At 51.9% G+C, this 18,371-nt stretch overlaps 1 protein-coding gene across 2 annotated transcripts in view; it reads right to left on the reverse strand.

Annotated features, from left to right (window-relative positions):
- The window catches only part of WNT9A (Wnt family member 9A), a 29,790-nt gene extending 12,272 nt beyond the window's left edge, over positions 1–17,518 (reverse strand). The window contains exon 1 of one of the 2 annotated variants that reach the window (XM_039880299.1): positions 17,342–17,518. In XM_039880299.1, coding sequence (XP_039736233.1) covers positions 17,342–17,436 — 95 coding nt within the window. In that variant the 5' untranslated portion in view covers positions 17,437–17,518. The remainder of the gene's footprint in view (positions 1–17,341) is intronic. The other variant, XM_039880300.1, reaches the window with a different exon arrangement.
- Positions 17,519–18,371: the final 853 nt, after the last annotated feature.

Genomic DNA, 18,371 nt, shown 5'->3' on the forward strand with positions numbered 1-18,371 from the left:
GCACATGTGTATGTGCTTGTGTGTATGTATATGCATTTGCGGACTTGAGGGTGTGTACGCATGCAGATGTGCATGCACGCATATGCCGCATGTGTATGCTTGTGGGTGTATGCGTGCGTGGATATACATATAAGCTTGTGGGTATGTGTGCTGAATGTGTGTGCGTGCATGCCTATGCATGTGTGTGCATATGTGTGTGCATGCATGTGCTTATGGTTGTGTGCGTGCATATGCATGCATGTGCTTGTGGAGAGGTGCGTACTTATATGTGTGTACATGGATTTGTGTATATCTTTTCCTAATGATCAATAACAAAAGGAGCTGACTGCAGTGGACATAGAATATGAACGTGCAGGTCAAGGGAAGTAAACATTGCTGCTGTTAAAACTTATAAGAGGCTCCATCCCACTCAAAGAAACAAAATTAAAGTATATTGATATGTTATTTTTCATTTATCAGATGAGCACAAATCAGTGTCTGATAAGATCACTGTCAAGAAAAAGGAGAATGAAATGTTCCTCCATGGCTAGATTTCTGGACTGACATACCTATAAAAATTTACCCACCAATTCTGTTTTTAGAAATATTATCTTAAAACATAGACACATGTACATCACTCATGCATTATCCAATGCAATGGTGTTATACAAAAACACCGGCACTATTTGTAATACAGCTGTCCCGCTCTTATCTGCAGGGACACGTACCAAGACTCCCAGTGGATGCCGGAAATTGCAATAGTAACAAACCCTACATATACGATTTTTTCCTGTACATACATACCTATAATAAAGCTTAATTTATAAATTATGCACAATTAGAGATTAACAACAATAACTAATAATAAAATAGAACAATTATAACAATGTACTGTAACAAACATTATATGAATGTGGTCTCCTCCACCTCCCCCCATAAGCAATCTGATCAGTGACTAACAGGCAGGGAGCATCTACAATGTGAAGATTCTGGACGAAGGGACGAGTCACATCTGGGGTGGGACGGGAGTGGATGGCGTAAGATTTCATCACACTATTCAGAACATCACACAACTTAAAACTTATGAATTGTTTATTTCTGGAATTTTCCATTCAATATTTTCTGGCCAGGGTAACTGAAACTGCAGAAAGTGAAACTGACCACAAATTAGAGGGCTACTATACTGGAAACTGGCTGAGGAGCTGGGATCCAGCCTTCCATGGCACACTTGGGCCACCATCCTCAATGCTATGTGTGCATCTGCAGGTGCATGGGTGACCCAGGACACGTGTGGCCTGAAGCAGAAGAAACACAGCCTGGGAGCGTTTCACATGTTGTCCGTGCAATGTGATCTATCCAAGATGACAATGTTTGGCATACAGCAGGTAGCATGGGTGAGCCTCAGCAGGCTGTTGGCCCTGCACACTGGCTGGGTGGGGGACCTGCCCACACAGCCGGTCATGGGGGCTGTGCCTTCCAGTACAGAAAGCACCCCAGGCCACCTGGCACAACACAGGCCCCACCCAGCCACTCAGCACAGCTGCCACCCCACTACTCTGCTGCCATTGGACATCTGGCTCAGGACATGCAGACAGACAAGCACGCAGACCTTCCCAGGTGGCCTACAGGGAAGGTGAGCCCAGGCAGGCCACCCACAGGTGGCAGCACTTTGAAAGGTAGCAGAACACCCCAGCCCCCACTTCACTGGGCTGGCCTCTCCCAGAGCTGAGCCACTTTCCAGGAAGAAATGACAATGAGGCCTAAATGTACTTTACCACATTCAGGTATTTCCCCTTAATCTTTCATGTTCTCAAAAAATATAGTATGTACAGGGAAGTGTGGAACACAGCTCTCACTCAAGAAACAGCCAAACATTTAAAGAATTAATACGTATCCTTCTTAAACTATTTTTAAAAATTGAAGAGGAAGAAATGTTTCCAAATTCATTTTATAAAGCCAGCATTACCCTGATAACAAAACCAGATGAAGACAATACAAAAAAAGGCCAATATCCTTGATGAACATAGATGCACAATTTCTCAACAAAATAGTAGGATTCAACAATGCATTAAAAGGATTATATACCATGACCAACTGGGATTCACCCCAGGGATGCAAGGATGGTTCAACACCTGTAAATCAATTAATACATCACATTAACAAAATAAAGGATAAAAACCTATACTCATCTCAATAATGCAGAAAAATCATTTGACAAAATTCAACATCCTTTTATGATAAAAACTCTCAACAAAGTGGACATAGAAGGAAAATATCTCAACATAATAAAGGTCATATATGACAAATCCACAGCTAATATCATATTTAATGGTGAAAATCTGAAAGCTTTTTCTTTAAGTACAGGAATAAGACAAGGATGTCCACTCTCACCACTGTTACTCAACATAGTACTGGAAGTCCCAGCCCCAGCAATCAGACAAGATGAAGGAATAAAAGCCATCCAAATCAGAAAAGAAGAAGTAAAACTCATTATTTGCAGATGACATGATACTACATATAGAAAACACTAAAGACTCCATCAAAAAACAATTAGAACTAATAAATGACTTTAGTAAAGTTACAGGATACAAAATCAATATACAAAAATATGTTGCGTTTCTATACACCAATAATGAATGATCAGAAGAAATTACAAAAAAAAAAAACAATCATTTGCGATTGCATCAAAAGTATAAATTACCTAGGAATAAATTTAACCAAAGAAGGGAAAAGACCTATACATTAAAAACTATAAGACATTAAGGAAAGATATTGAAGAGGGGACACAAATACCTTGCTCCCGAATTAGAATGATTAGTATTGTTAAAATGTCCATACTGCCCAAAGTAATCTATAGATTTAATGCAATCACTATTAAAATACCAATGGCACTCTTCTAAGAACTAGAACAAATAATCCTAAAACTTATATGGAACCACAAAAGACCCTAAATAGACAAAGCAATCTTGAGAAAGAACTAAGTGGGAGGTATCATGCTACCTGATACTATAAGGCTATAGTAATCAAGACAGCATGGTACTGGCATAGAAACAGACACACAGATCAATGGAACAGAATAGAGAGCCCAGAAATAAACCCACACCTATATGATCAATTAATCTATGACAAAGGAGGCAAGAATATACAATGGGGGTAAAGGCAGTCTCTTCAGTAAATGGTGTTGGGAAAACTCAACAAATACATGCAAAGAAATGAAACTGGACCACTTTCTTACACCATATACAAGAATAACTCCAAATGGATTAAAGATTTAAATGTTAGACTTGAAATTATAAAACCCCTAGAAGAAAACATGAGGAGTAAACTCTGTGACACTGCTCTTATTAATGTTTTAAAAAATATATCTCCTTGAGCCATGGAAATAAAAGAAAAAATAAACAAATGGTACTACATCAAATTAAAATTTTTCACACAGAAGAGGAAACCATCAACAAAACAAAAAGACAAGCTACTGAATGGGGGAAGATAGTTGCCAATGATACGTCCAATAATGGGTTAATATCCAAAAAATATAGAGAACTCACACAACTTAACACCAAAAATAACCAAACAATCTACTTAAAAAGTGGCCAGAGGACCTGAATAGACATTTCTCCTAAGAGAACATACAGATAGCCAATAGACATATGAAAAGATGCTCAATGTCCCTAATCATCAGAGGAATTAAAACCACAGTAAGCTATCACCTCACACCTGTCAGAAGAGCTATCATCAATAAATCATAAATAAATGTTGGTGAGGATGTAGAGAAAAGGGAACCCTTGTGCATTGTTGGTGGGACTCTAAATTGGTACAGCCACTATGGAAAACAGTATGGAGATTCCTTGGAAAATTAAGAATAGAACTACTTTATGACCCAGCAACTCCACTTCTGGGTATTTATCCAAAGAAAAAAACACTAATTTGTAAAGACAGATGCACCCCTACATTATTACTACTAATAGCCAAGATATGGAAGTAACCTAGATGTCTGTCCACCAATACATATATGGATAAAGATATGGTACATATATGTAATGGAATATTATTCAGCAATAAAAAAGAATGAAACCCTGCCATTTGAGACAGCATGTATGGACCTAGAGCAGGAGTCTCCAACCCCTAGGCATAGTCCATGGCCTATTAGGAACTGGGCTGCACAGCAGGAGACTGCCTTTACCCCCATATACAAACTCACTCACTCAACTGAGCGGCAGCTGAGTGAGTGAGTTTGTATTTGCAGCTGCTCCCCAGCACTAGCATCACCGTCTCAGCTCCATCTCAGATCATTGGGCATTAGATTCTCACAGAAGCACCGGTCCCTGGTGCCAAAAAGGTTGAGGAATGCTGACCTGGAGGGTGTTAAGCTGAGAGAAATAAGTCAGAGAAAGTCAGAAATACCACATGATCTTACATATATGTAGAATCGAAAAAAAAAATTAATTAATAAACAAAACAAAAACAGACCCATGATATAGAGAACAAGCTGATGGCTGCCAAAGGGGAGGAAGTGAGGAATAGAAAAAATAATAAAAAAATAAAATAGCCAAAGCAACTTAAAAAAAAAAAAAAAGAACAAAGCTGGAGGGCTAACACTACCTGATTTCAAGACTTATTATAAAACTGAATAACCAAGAAAGTATGGTGTTGATGTCAACACAAATAAATCAAAGGAACAAACTACAAAGTCCCAGAAATACGCCCATACACATATAGGAAACAGATTTTTAAAATAAAAGTGCAAAGGCAAATTAGTCCAGAAAGAATAATCTTTTCAACAAATCGTACTGGAGCAATTAAATAGCCACATGCAAATAAATAACTAACTTTGATCCATATTTTGTACCATATAAAAATAATAACGTATTAACTCAATAGGAATCATTGATGTAAAGGTAGACCCTAAAACTTTAATACTTCTAAAAAGTAAACAAAAAATGGCAAAAAAAAAAAAGGAAGGAAGGATGGACAGGCCAGCCTAGTGCTCTGGAACTCCCAAGCCTCTCCCTTCTGAGGTCAGAGACCACTGTCCAATCCCTGCACTGACCACACACCTCCTGAAAGAAGGGTGGCAGTCCCTCAGCCCCATGGGGATGGCTACTTTTCCATTCTCTTCATGGTGTCTTCCCATAAATGAAAGTTCTTAACTTTATTGCACCTCCATTTTCAGCCTTCCCCTGTCTGTTACTTCTATCTCATTGTAGAAACTCACCCTTACTCTAAGGTCATGAATACAGTCCCCTAAATGTCCTCCAAAAGCTTCTCATCTTGCTGTGCAGCACCACCAGGAAGTAGGGACCTTCTGCCTAGTGCTGTCCCCTCCCATACCCAGCTCACGGGGAGACAACAAGGCTGGCAGAGTGCTACAAGGCCAGAGACTGGGGATCAGTGTGCCCGCAGGGCCAAAACACGTTCACGGTGAAGGTCTGTTAAGACAGCAAGCATCATCCCCATTCAGACAAGGATGATGATGGCAGGCGTCCTGTCCACTCCTGGTTTTAAAGGGAAGCTTTCGCCTTTTCACCATGAAGCATGAGGTTTACTGAGTGTCTTCCAGATGCCCTGTATCCAGTTTAAAAAGTTCCCTCTGCTTTTAGTTTGCTAAGAGCTTTTTAAAAATCATAAATAAATGTTAAACTTCATAAAATGTCATCCCCGCATCTTTTGAGAGGACTTTCCACCTTCAAACTGCTAAAGCAGGGAATTCCCACATTGGACACCAAGCAATCCTGAGAGAGTGATGGGTTTTGATGGACTTTGTCTGGGCCATTTGCATCTATGTTTGTAATTTTCTCTGTGCTCTCGCTGCTGAGTTTAGGTGCCTTAGTGAGTGTTCTGTTTTAAATTTCCTGGAAGAGTTGTGTCAGATTAGAATCATGTTTTCTTAACTATTTGGTAGAATTTGCCATGAAGCTGTGTAAGCTGACTTTTCTTGATGGAAAGATTTCCTTCATGATCCAATTTCTCTATTTTCTTCTTTTTCTTAAACAACTTTATTGAGATGTAATTCATGTACCATAGAATTTAAAACACGCAATTCAGTGTTTTGTGGTATATTCACAGATACGGGCAAGCACCAGTGTTAGGAGGACAAGGGTCTCACGGTCTGGATGACCCTTACTAAATGCTATTCCTGCTAAATATTAAAATATAGCCGAGGATGAGCTTGACAAAACCCAACTACAAGTGTAGCCAACTGGGAAGAAGAAATCAACATGTAATTAACCAAAGAGTATATTCAGGCAATGGCTAAGCCTCTCTTCCAGGAGACAGAGCTCAGGATGTGAGCCTGGTATTCTTTATTTCCCGCAAGTAAATGAAACTACACAAGGACAAGCCCATCTCATTCTTGAATAGAGCACCTCAAGCAGTGAACCCCCTGAGTTCTGTAATACCACCACAGTCAATTTTAGGGTATTTTCATTACCTCGAAAAGAAACCCCATAACCTTTAGCAATCAGCCTCCATCCCTTCCCCCAGCCCCTGGCAACCACTAACCCACTTCCTGTCTCTGTGGATCTGCCTGTCCTGGATGTTTCACATAAATGGAATCACACACCATGTGGCCGTCTGTGTCTGGCTTCTCTCACTGAGCACAGTGTTTTCAAGATCCATCCATGTTGTAGCACATGTCAGTGCTGCAGCCCTTTTTACTTCCAAATAATGTTCCATTGTCAGATGGAGCACGTTCTGTTTATTCCTCAGCTGACGAACAGGTGAAGTGTTCATGGTTTAGCTCCTACGCACAAAGCCACTATGACCACTCATATACATACTAGTGTGTGGACACAGGGGAATGTCCCCAGTGAACCAGTGAATCATAAAAGGAATGTGTCTTACTGTCCGAGGAACTGCCAGAGTATAAACAGTGGCCTTGCCACTTACATTCCAGCAACCCCATTTCTTTACTTACTATGGGATTAGCTGGCATGTCTCTAACTTGAATCTGTTACTTTTCTGGTTGTCTGCATTTCCTCTGAATCTTGTTTTAGATGTTGCCTTGCTTTTCTGTAGAATCTGTGTGACGTTTCCTGTAGCAAGACCTGTGCCCTGAGCCTCCTCCACACAGTCTCTCCTCAGATGTTTCCAAGAACTTCACAGAGACAGATCTGTTCATCTCTAATGCATGTTTGTTTTTTATTTTGTTAATTTCTACACTGCTACTTTATCCCTTCTGCTTTCTTTGGGTTTAGTTAACTGTTCTTTTCCTCATTTCTGTGACAGATGCTTACTGAGGGCTTTCGAGCTCTCCACTTGTAAAATTTGCATTTAAGTTGCCACTATCACTGCTTCAGTTTCCAAAACTGCAGACTCAGTCAGGACACCAAGAAGAGCTTTGGTAACAGCCTCAGGTCAGCAGGCAGAATCCAAGTAACAGCTCAGGTCACCAAGACAGAGCCTGGGTCATAGCTCAGGTCACCATGCAGAGCCCAAGTCACAGCTCAGGTCACCAGACTGAGCCTTGCTCACAGTTCATTCGTTATTCTCTTCTCTTGTCACCCTCTTTGTCTTACAGCCCACTGAGTCAGTGTGTTCTCTCTTATCCATTCACATTCTTGCTCCTTAACATCTTATGTGTCTGTCACATATAGCCTGTAATCAGTAAGGACCTGACTACAACGCTGTCACCTCGGCCTTACACTTGGAGCCTTAGTTCTTCCTTTCTACTGGCTATGCCTGTTTTGCTTCTCTTTTTCTCCTCTCTTGCTTTCTTTTGGATTTATTATTATTATTATTCCATTTCCTCCTTGTAATCTGAAGTTTTACATTTTCATTATTTTCATGGATACCTTCAAAATTACAGGAGTCTCCGTAACTGATCCATGTCTAACATAGTCAACTCTGTCCCCTCTGGGTTCTAAGAGGCCTGAGAGCACAACGGCTGATGCCAGGGTTGTATGCTGGTGTGCATCTAGTCCTGCTTTCAGGCCCTGACGAGAGGCTGTTCAGTGCTCATTCCCCTTCTACATGCCCGTCTCCCCCACCATTCCTCTTATGTCTAGAGCACAGCAGGGCTGTCGCCCAGGCCTGGGCTGTGCATCTGCCATTCCTTCAGCGCAACTCTCGGTGTGTTCTGAAACGTCTGTATTTCACCTCACTCTGGACAGGTATTTTCTTCCACACACCAAGTGGATCGTCCTGCCATGTCCTAAGTGAATCGTCAGCCTGCAGACCTTCGGAAGGGAACCTGCACGTTGTTTGCTCAGACAGCTTCACGATTCTGTCCTTGGCATTTTGCACTTCCAAGTCATTAACAGTCTGGCGCACACTTTCATGCTTCCACTTGGGAAGGCACTGGGCCCCTGGAATCCCCTTGATTGCTCCCAGCGATTTCAGGAAATCCTTGGCCATTCTCTCTAGACACTGCCCCATCCCTGCCTCTGAGCTTTTAGTGAAGACCTGGGGCCTCCTGTCTTCCATGTGTCTCCTGCTCATGCTACACCCCTGTAATTTGTTAATTCTCTTCAGCAGTTTCTAATCTGCTTCCAAATCAGTCCATCGCTTAATTTTTTCCCCCAATCCTACTTGGTATTTCCGGACTTGCTGGGTCAGTTTGTATCTCATCCCTTGCAGACAGTGAGCTCTGCTTTGCACCACCTGCTGACCAGCAGGTCGCCATCATTCCTGCAGGGCCTCCGTTGCTTTTCCATCCACGCCTAGTGGTCCCTGACCCTGCTGGTCACCGTATTTGAAAAACTGCAGGAATAATCTGAAGCAGAGGATAAAGAGACCCAAATTCAAGCCCATCCAGAACCTCGGAATGTGACCTTATTTGGAATAAGGATGTTTGCAGATGTGATCAACACAAGGATCTTGAGACAAGAGTCCTGGATTAAGTACCGTGCTGCTGAGAGCCCGAACCTGACCACCTGCAGCGGCTCTGCAGAGACGCCACCCCGGCTCCACAGAGAGCAGGAAAGAATCTAGGACAGACAGAGCCAAGTCTGGGGCTATCTATCCCTCTGAGGGTCAGCCCCGAGGCTGTCATGCCCAGATGCTTGGGGACGGGAGCTGCCTCTCTGAGCACCAAGCTGGTCACATACTATCACACCTGCCCCCAAGGGCAGCCAGGTACAGAGTGGCAATACAGGTATGACCCAGGCTAGGGCCAGAGATGTCCTTGTCCTCAGAGTCCCACCCCTGAACAGCCTGGCCAGCCTGGCCCGCCCTGCCCAGCGCCCCCTCCTCTCAGTGCCTTGCTCCTTCCTGCTAGGGGTAGATTCTGACAGCCCTTCCTCCTGCCAACAGACCTGACCACCCCAAGGGCCACCCTGCCAGCAAACCCAGCTCCCCGGGCATGGGGAGCCGAGACCCTAAGCTGGGCGGAGGGGAAGAAGCTGGAGTTCCAGAAGCCACAGTGCCCTGCCAAGGAAACCTCAGCCCCACCAGACGGCGTTTAATTTCTGTGTGAATCAAATTCAAAACAAATTCCAGCTGAGACACTGGCTCTGAGATTAACCCTCCGTTCTCCCATAGCCTGCAGCCTCCCATCCAGCACATGAACAGCGGGGACAAGGGTAGAGTAGGCACAGATGCTGATGGCGCCTGGGGGCTTCCGAGGGCTCCACTGTCGTCCAGTGCCCAACATGCCAAGGAGGCCAAGACAGGAGGCTATGAGCAGGCTGTGGGCAGGATGGCAGCCCCACATGAACAGGCCACTCATGCTGAAGCAGGGACCTCTTGTCTATGACAACTGTCACTTCTGTCATCTGTGATAGCTACTGTACCCTGGCTTCCCCACCACAGGACTCCAATATTCCAGAGTGCAAGGAGCTCTCTGTCAGCCCCCAGCTCTATCACTGATCTGACCCCTGAGGGAAGCTCCTCACCCAGGCCCAGCTACCATGGGGGTCAGCTGGCGGACACAGGATTCAGCAAACTTCAAGATGCCAGGACCCATGATGTTGCCTACGAAAAATGTCCCTGTCTACCCCTGGCGGCTCCCAAAGTGAACAGAACCCATAGGACCCCCGGACCCTAAGAGCCACCAGCTGACTGGCCCCACTCGAGAGCAGGATGCTGGAGCCTGGTGGGGAGCCTGTGGGACCCCGGCTTCACTAATGGCTATGAGAAGACAGGCAGCGGTGGCTTCATGGAGGAATGAGAGCAGCCAGGCCACCTCTGTGTCTCCATCACCACACTCCCACAGGCTGTCTGTGTCCCACTCAGGGCACCCCCACAGGCCACCTCTGTGTCCCAGTCACTGTGCCCCACAGGCTGCCACTGTGTCCCAGTAATCGTACTCTAGGCCTCACATGCAGCCACAGACCCACAGGGATGTCACACGGAGGGATAGGCAGAACACCAGGCAGGCGCTCAAAGCCACAGAGGAACCCTATCTCGGCCACCACCAGGGTCGCCTCAATGAGCGGCTTCCTTCTTAGAGCTGGCCTACCAGGTGCCGGCTACAGACAGGGTGGCCGGAGCTGAGAGAGAGCAGCTGTGACGCGCTCTGGTCTGGGAGCCCCTGGCAGCCCTTCCTCACAGGCCGACCACTTCCCTGGCCGCGTCTACCTCAGGTATCGCTAAGAAAAACAAACGCAGTTTGAGGCTTGCCTTTTTCCATTCCCTCGTCCGGCTGCCGGTCTCGAGGCACAGGGCCTGCCAGCTGGGCGGCTGGGCTTCCTCCTGCGGCCAGAGGCACCAGGCCAGCAGAGAACCACTGGGAGGGGCAGGGGAGGACAAGGGCTGGTCCATGGGTCACAGAGCCTGGTGGCCTAGTGCCACCCAGGTCGGGGGCTACCCTCCTGCGGAGGCCCCAGCACAGCCACCTGCCCACAGAACTGGGCCAGCCCACGGATGTCCCTTAATGATTAGCCCGCGCCAGAAAGCAGCTGGTCATCACCCAGCTCAGGCCACCAGACCCATAGTATACCCTCACCTGGCGGAGCGTCAGGACCTCGCCTCATACTCACACCCTGAAGATCCAGGGGCCCCCTCTGCCCTTTAACATAGCACCCATGCCACCCACCAAGCCAGCACCTGATGTCCAGGCCACTGCACCTGGCCTACTGTCCATGTACCCGAGGCCAGCAGGTATGGGTGGAGTAGCAGAGGTCAGGGCCAGGGGTAGCAAGGGCTGGGCTGCCTGGTGAATGTCCTAGACCCCACACAGGGCTCCCGGGCACAGAGCCAGGGAGTGGAGGAGTGAAGGGACCCCCACAGGCCTTGGGAGGAGACTCCATGAGGCACCCCCTTGGCCTCCCCAGAGGTGAGCTACAGCTACAGTAGAGTGATGCTGCTGGGCTGTCCTCTGGCTTCCTAGAAGAGGTGACAGCTGGGACTAACCTGAAGCACAGTGGCCCTGCTCTTCCCAGACAACTCCCTCCGACCCCTGGCAGCCTGCTGAGCTGGGTGGGCACCGCAGGGGTACCCACCACCCACAAGGACAATACACAAAGGGAGCTGGTGCCCCCCCAGACTGGGATTAAGGGGGCTGAGCACTGCCTCAGACAGGTGTCATTTTTCTGCAGCCAGAATTGCCAAACCAGACCCTTATCAGTTCATCATGCCTCGGGAGTCAGGCCCACGGCCCACCGGGAGGGATCGAGGGCACGCATTCTTTCTCAGGAGAAAAGCTACCACACACTTCTCCTATTGTCCTCCACATCTAAGGGCCACTGGGCAGATGGCAGGCGGTGCCCTCGGCTGGGGCCACCCTGGAGCGAGGCAGGATCATGCTGGTGCCCAGGGCGCTGGAGTGGGTCCGGGCTACAGACATGGCAAGGACAGGAGCAAGATTAGGCCAGCTGTCCCTGCCCCCCCATCCAGACGGCTGCCGGCTGTGGCGGGATGTCTGCTCACACAGCTGAGGGAGCCAGGTGGCTGAGTCTTCCTCCTCACCTCAGGCCCCAGCGCAAGGCCTGTGCACGGCACCGCCTGTCACAAGGCCCAGCCTGGAGCCCCACACTGGCCCCATGCTCCCACCTGCCTCTATCTGGTCTCTGTACTGGGGGGCCTAGGCAGAGGCCCCCCCCCCCAGGGCCTATGGAAGGGGACTAGGGCAGGCTGAGGCCAACAGGGTAGGGATCCATGGCCACCCAGAACAGACTGGCCAGTAGAGGAGAGGGAGGAGGGACAGACACTGGAAATCAGAGATGCAGGAGGTGGCCTCCAAGGGATCCCTGGTCTACTGGCCCGCTCCTTCCACCTGCCTTTCCACTCCCGCCTCACAGCCACGGGCTGGGAGGCCAGTGCACTTCAGTACCTCTGTTGGCCTCAGGGGTCCCAGGTCATGAGTACTGGCAGAATGCCTCCTCCGTTGCAGGCTGGAAGCCAGGCTCCTCCACACACCACCCTCCACCTCCCTTAACCTGACTGTCCCCCCAGCTCACGGCCCCTGCCCCACATCCCCTGTGCCCAATGCCCAGAGGTCTCACCCACAGGGCCACATCCGAGAGGCCTCAGTGGTCTACTGTGGCCCCTTGGCTGCCCTAGACACAGCGATAAGACCCCTTGCCTAGGCCCCCCTCCTCTCAGCTCTTGGCACAGGACAACCCCTCCCAATACCCCAGAGTACACTCTGCTCTCCACGGCCCCTCCCCCAAATGCTGGATTTGCACGGCTGTACTGAGGTGGGTCTCCATGGGCAGCAATTGCCTGAATGTCGCCCAAACTCCTGCCTGCTCAGCTCCGGGCACTACTGCATGTGGACCCTGGCCAAGGAGTCACTATGGACCCCTCCCTCACCACCAGCTCCTTCCCAGTCTCCCACAGGTGAGCTTGAGCCCCCAGCCCCACACACAGCCCTCTTTGCCCCAGTGGGGCTGTCCTGTTACCTCAGCAGCACCCCATCTTACCCCTTGTCCCCTCACAGGCCCATCAAGCAGCCTCATCATTCTATACCAGGTTCTCTCCTCCTGCCCTCCCTCTCCCCTCCAGGGACCAGCTGGGCACTCCTCCTCCAAGTAGCCAGCAGGCATATGGCCACACGGGTCCCCCAGGTGGGCCCCGGACTGGGTGCATGGAGAAACAGAAGAGTGCTCTCCCCACCATGGTGCATGTACACCCCGTGACAGAGCCTCCTCGCCAGCCCCCACCAGGCTCTCGTAAACAGACAACCCCATGTAGTCAGGCTAGAGCCAAGCCTCTGTGTGCAGGGGCGACAGCATGCTGGCTCACGGGTCAGGAAACCAGGCTCTCCTCAGTTCGAGAAAGATCCAGAATATATAAAGAGCTCTTATAACTCAACAACAACAACAACAAAAAACAGAAATTCAACCAAAAACTAGGCAAAGGAATGGAATGGAAATTTTTCCAAAGAAGACGTACAGATGCCTGATAAACACATGAAAAGGTGTCACCTCACCAGTCATCAGGGACATGCAAACAAAAACCACATCTAGAAATCACACACCCACCAAGATCGCTGGAACAACAACAAATCAAAAATTATGAAATTAGACAACAACGAGTATTGGTGAGGATGTAGGGAAACTGAATCCCTGTGGGTGGGAATGTAAGATGATACAGCCATTATGGAAAACAGTTTGGTGGTTCCTCAAAATATTAAACATAGAATTATCATGTGACCCAGCAGTTCCACTTTTGGTGTATACCCAGAAGAATTGAAAACTTACATCCACAAAAAATCTGTACACCAGTGTACAACAGCCAAATGGTGGGAACAACCCAAATATCAGCAGATGAACAGATGAGAAAACCTGTGTATGTCCATCCCACTGAATAGCATTCAGTCGCAAAAAGGGAAGAAATACTGACTCATGCTACAGCATGGATGAATATTGAAAATGTTATGCTCACTGAAATAAGCCAGACACAAAAGACCACATATTGGATGATTCCATTTATATGAAACATCCAGAACAGGCAAGTCCAGAGACAGAAGTGGATTAGTGGTTGCCAGGGGCTGGGGGAGGGAGATGGGATATGAGGTTTCTAGGATGATGAAAATATTCTGGAACTAGATGGCGGTGCTGGCTGCACAGCCTTGTGGGTATACTAAAAACCATGGAATTGTAAGCTTTAACAGTGTGAACGTACAGGATGTGAATTACATTTCAATCACAAAGAGCCTCGGCCCTAACACCTACTTGGTCCCCCACTCACAGTGGTCCAGAGTGCCTTAGCTGCCTTTCAGATGGGCTTCAAGCACCCCTCATGTGCTGATTCCCAGCCTGGCTTGGGGAGCCCTCAGAGCCACCCCTGGTGCTGCCTCCTCCAAGCCGGTCTCCAGGCTGGACTGAAGAGGCAGGACTGGCCTGCAGACTTCACAGCAGGGACCCACTCCCTCAAGCCAGTCTGCAAATGCTTCCCACAGAATGCAGGGTGCTGGGGCCAACATCGTGAAACAGCCTCAAGGCTCATGACACTCCTTCCTAGTTCTTTTGAAGAATAATCACAGTGGAAGTCTCACCCAGGGCAGCTTCTTGATGCAGGTCTAGCGGCCTCTCTAGGGGCCTCTGCTGGGGGCTGGCCCAGTATACACAGGGATCTCTAAGAAAAGGGTGGAGAGGTGCCTGCAAGCCAGACAGGGTTCCCAACAAGCCCCAGACTAAATCCCTGGCTCCACACTGAGGGAGCAGCAGGGCCCTTACCCTGGAATCTGGGGTGTCGCTTCCTGAGCAGGTTTCAGCACACACCTGAAGATACACCAAACAGAGGAACCAGGTGCTGGCAGGCCTCCCCACCCTCCCCACCAAGGCAGGCCAAAGCTTTCAGCCCACCCAGGTCCATGAGACTGTATCCTGAACTCGCCAAGAGCCCTCAAGCAGCCCTCCTGCTGGGAGCCAAGCACCCCTCCTTCCAAGAGGGCATCGGGCCAAGCTGTCTAGGCCCCGAGCACAGGCATCCCCGCAGCCCTGGGAGAACCAGATGGAAACGCCACCTGCTAATCATGCTGAAGAAGCCGGGCCAGGCCAGGGGGGAGAACTGCAAGCCAGCGGGAGGTCTGGAGGGTCCTGCCTAGTGGCCAGAGGCCAGAGGAGGGCAGCAGGAGCAGGGCAGCAGCTTGGAGGGTTGGGTTGCAGCCCCAGGAAGGGGGCAGGGAGGGCTCCTACAGCCCACGTGACCCTCCCCCAGGCCAGCCTCTCCGGGTTTCTGGGCTGTAACTGGAGCTGCCCTGCTTGCGAGCCTCCGTGCCAGGCAGAGATTTCGGAGAGGGGGAAGGGAGAAGAGGGCCTCGATCAGGTCCTCCCTCCTGCTCTCTCTGCCCTGTGCACTGCACAGAGAGGCCTCCGGCTCCAGCCTGGCCCCGCTGGCCTTGAGCCATCTCCCTCTCCCTCTCCCTCTGGCTCCTGCCTCCTTTGCTGGGCCAAAGGACCCCAGACCCCAGCCCAGCAGGTCACCATGGGCCAGAGAGGCAGGGCCTCCCCACACAGTAGCACAGAGCAGAGCTTGTCACCTGCTCCTCCCCTCCCAGGCCCTGCCCCAACTCCAGCGCCTGACACTGTCCTGATGTGCGTGCTGGGCATGGACCCCTCCAGCACCCAGTCTCTTCCCTCCTCTGCCTGTCCAGCTGCTGCCGGGCCTGCCCCATTCTCCGGGACCTCCATCCACCAAACAGAATCCTGGCTCTCTTTCCTGGTGCCAGGGGTGGCAGTGCCTCCAGCAGAGCCAGCTGTCCCCAAGGCAGCACGTCTGCCTCCTATGCTCCTCACGAGCCTCACTTGATGGGGTCTTTGGGCCCAAAAAGCAGGGCCAAGAGGGCTGACTGGAGTAGCCATGGGGACGCCAAGCTTCCCCCACATGTCACATGCCCACTGGGTCCTCCTCTTCCCTGAGATACACACAGGAACAGCTCAGAGACTTCCCCAGAGGTGCAGAGTGCAGGGAGAGCAGAGGAAGAGGGATGCTGGGAGGAGAAGGGGGAGTTGGAAGCCAGGACCCCAACTTGTCCCAGATCTGATCTTCCCTGGGGAGGAGTGGGGCAGCAGCAGAGACTCCAGGCAGAGCGCAGCCTGGCACAGACAAGCCCAGGGTGTGGCTGGAGCCTGCTGAATAGACCTGCGGCTGGGCTGGGACAGCAAGAAGGCACAGCTGGCTGACAGGCTGCTGTGACTCACCCGCGGACCTGCGGCCAGACGGCCACCCTCTGACCCTCCCTCTGCCCGTGAGGGCGAGGTGAAGTCTGCATAGATGGCGTGCAGGGGCGTGCCAGCCTCCACACAGCCTGGGCCCCAGGGAGGGTCAGACCCACAGGAAAGGGCGCCGGGTGGGGTCTCCAGAGAAAAAGACACGGTGCTGACCCTGGAAGACAACCCAGGAGAAAGGAGCAGAAGGAGAAAGTGGGGGAAAGAAAAACACAAAGGGAAAGTTTCCCATGAAAATATTTTATTTTCTTTGAGAACAGGATACACCTGCAGGGCTCCTCGCCCAGTTGGCCTCTCTCCGCCCTGGTGATGCCACATTTCTGAACCAACGGGGCCCTCTGCCGGCCAGGCCGCCGCCCGCCGGCGCGGGGGCCAGGGGCTAGAGAACAGGTGACGGGGCGGAGGGCGGCGGCCCGGGTGCGGCCGCAGGGCGCCCAGGGCAGGGGCTGAGTCTCGAGAGTGGGCCGCGGCTCCAGGGTCGGGGCTGGGCGAGAAGCTGAGAGGCTAGGGAGAGCCCGAGGGCTGCCCGCATGGTGCCACCCCGAACCTCAGTGTGCCCATCTGCGTAGCGAATCGAGGGTCCCCAAAGGTCGCTTGGCTGGATATCCCAGATCTGGGGGCGAGGGGCGAAGAAGGGCAGAAAAGAACGGCGAAGAGTGACGTGCGGAAACCAAGAACACTGCTGCTGCGGAGAAGCGCGCGAGGACAGCGCCCCCAGAGACGGCGGGCGGCGGCGTTCACGGCCCCGCCGGGCCCTGCGCTCTCGGCCGGGTCCCACAGACGCGCTCCTGCGGGCCGGGGCCCGAGCGATCGTCAGAAGCAAAGCACAAGAAAAATAAATTCCTCCAGCTTGGAGTTATTTTTTTTCCCTTTGGGGCTCAGTGCAAGGAACATCTGGATTTTGTACGTATTTTTTTGTTGTTGTTAAATTAACTTCTCGAGAAGAGAAAGGAGGGGGAAGCTGCAAGGGCGGGGGTGGGTAGGCAGGGGCCGGGAGGCTCGAGCCGTTTGGCAAGAACTCAGCGGCCTAAGGGAACCGGGACCAGAGCCTGGCCCCCGAGCTCCACGGAGCCCAGCCAGAGTCACAGAGGACCGCAGCCCCACGCCAGCCCGTCGGGTACGCGGGCCCCTCTCCCCGCGTCGCGCAGCGGGAACACGGACTCTTGGACCAAGCGACGCGCGCGCCGCAAACAAATAGCTCCAGGCAACCCGGCGGCCCCAGCCAGTTTGGCCCCGCGCACCTGGCCGCCCCCGCCCCCACGCCGCCCCGGCCTGGGGCCCGCCCGCCCGCCGGGCCACCAGGCACCTACCCGAAGTAGGCGGCCGAGGGGCGCAGTGCGGCGAGCAGCAGCGTCAGCGCGAAGGCCGCGGCCAGCCAGCGCGCCAGCAGGGGCCCATCCAGCATCTTGCCGCGCCACGGCGGCTGACCATCGCGCTCCTGGCCCCGCGCAGGGCGCCCCGCGGCCGCCGCCCTCTTATAGCGCCCGGAGCGCCAGGCCGGGGGCGGGGCAGCCAGCTGGGCCCTGCCCGCCTCGCCCGGGGAGGGGTCACGCCGGCGCCGGGGGCGGGCCGAAACCCGAGCCAGCCCGCCCGCGGTGCCGCCGCCCGGCCCCGCGGGCCTCGGGGCGCGCCCGGCGCGTGGGGAGGGGAGACGTGCGAGGGGCGGTGGAAGCTTGGGGACCGGCGGGAGGGGCGGGAGCTCGCAGCGGGCCTGGGGAGGGGACGCGTCCCGGGGCGGCCGTGGGGCGGGGCCGGGGCGGAGCGTGGGCGGCCCTGGGACGAGACAGCGGGGGCCGGCGCAGGGCTGCGGGTAAGTTAGGAGCAGGAGGTGGAAACGTCGGGGGAGCTGCGGGGAGAACTCGGGGCGGTGGCAGTGGCGGGATGGGCCAGAGCGGGCCCGGGGCGGAGCTCGAGGCCGGGGCTTCCAGGAGTGGTGCGTCAGGGGACCTGGTGTCAGCCCGGGGCTGGATCACGCGCGTCTGCTCCCTGGGCAGTTTGGAGGAAAGGAAACGAGGCAACAGGTGATGCCCGTGCCCTTGGCGAAGCCTGACTGCAGGAAGTGAGGGGCAGGGTGGGGCCCTCTGCTCTCTGGTCTGTTGGCCTGGGAATGAGGCGACCTGGCCAGCTGAGGGCCCGACCTAGGCGCTCAAGCTTTTGGGACCACTGTGTCACGATCCTCAAATTGAAAGAGATGCGCTAAAGCCTGAGGTCACAGCCAGAGGTCACAGCCAGAACGATCCTCTGGCGATCCCCTTCTTGGAACCTCTGTACAGCAGAGCCTGGAGGAAGAGGCTCCAGGGGACAGGGAGGCCTGGACTGGGTAGAGGAACAAAGGAGAGA

Source organism: Pteropus medius, unplaced genomic scaffold, assembly GCF_902729225.1.
Source record: "Pteropus medius unplaced genomic scaffold, Ma_sr-lr_union100, whole genome shotgun sequence".
Lineage (NCBI taxonomy): Eukaryota > Metazoa > Chordata > Mammalia > Chiroptera > Pteropodidae > Pteropus > Pteropus medius.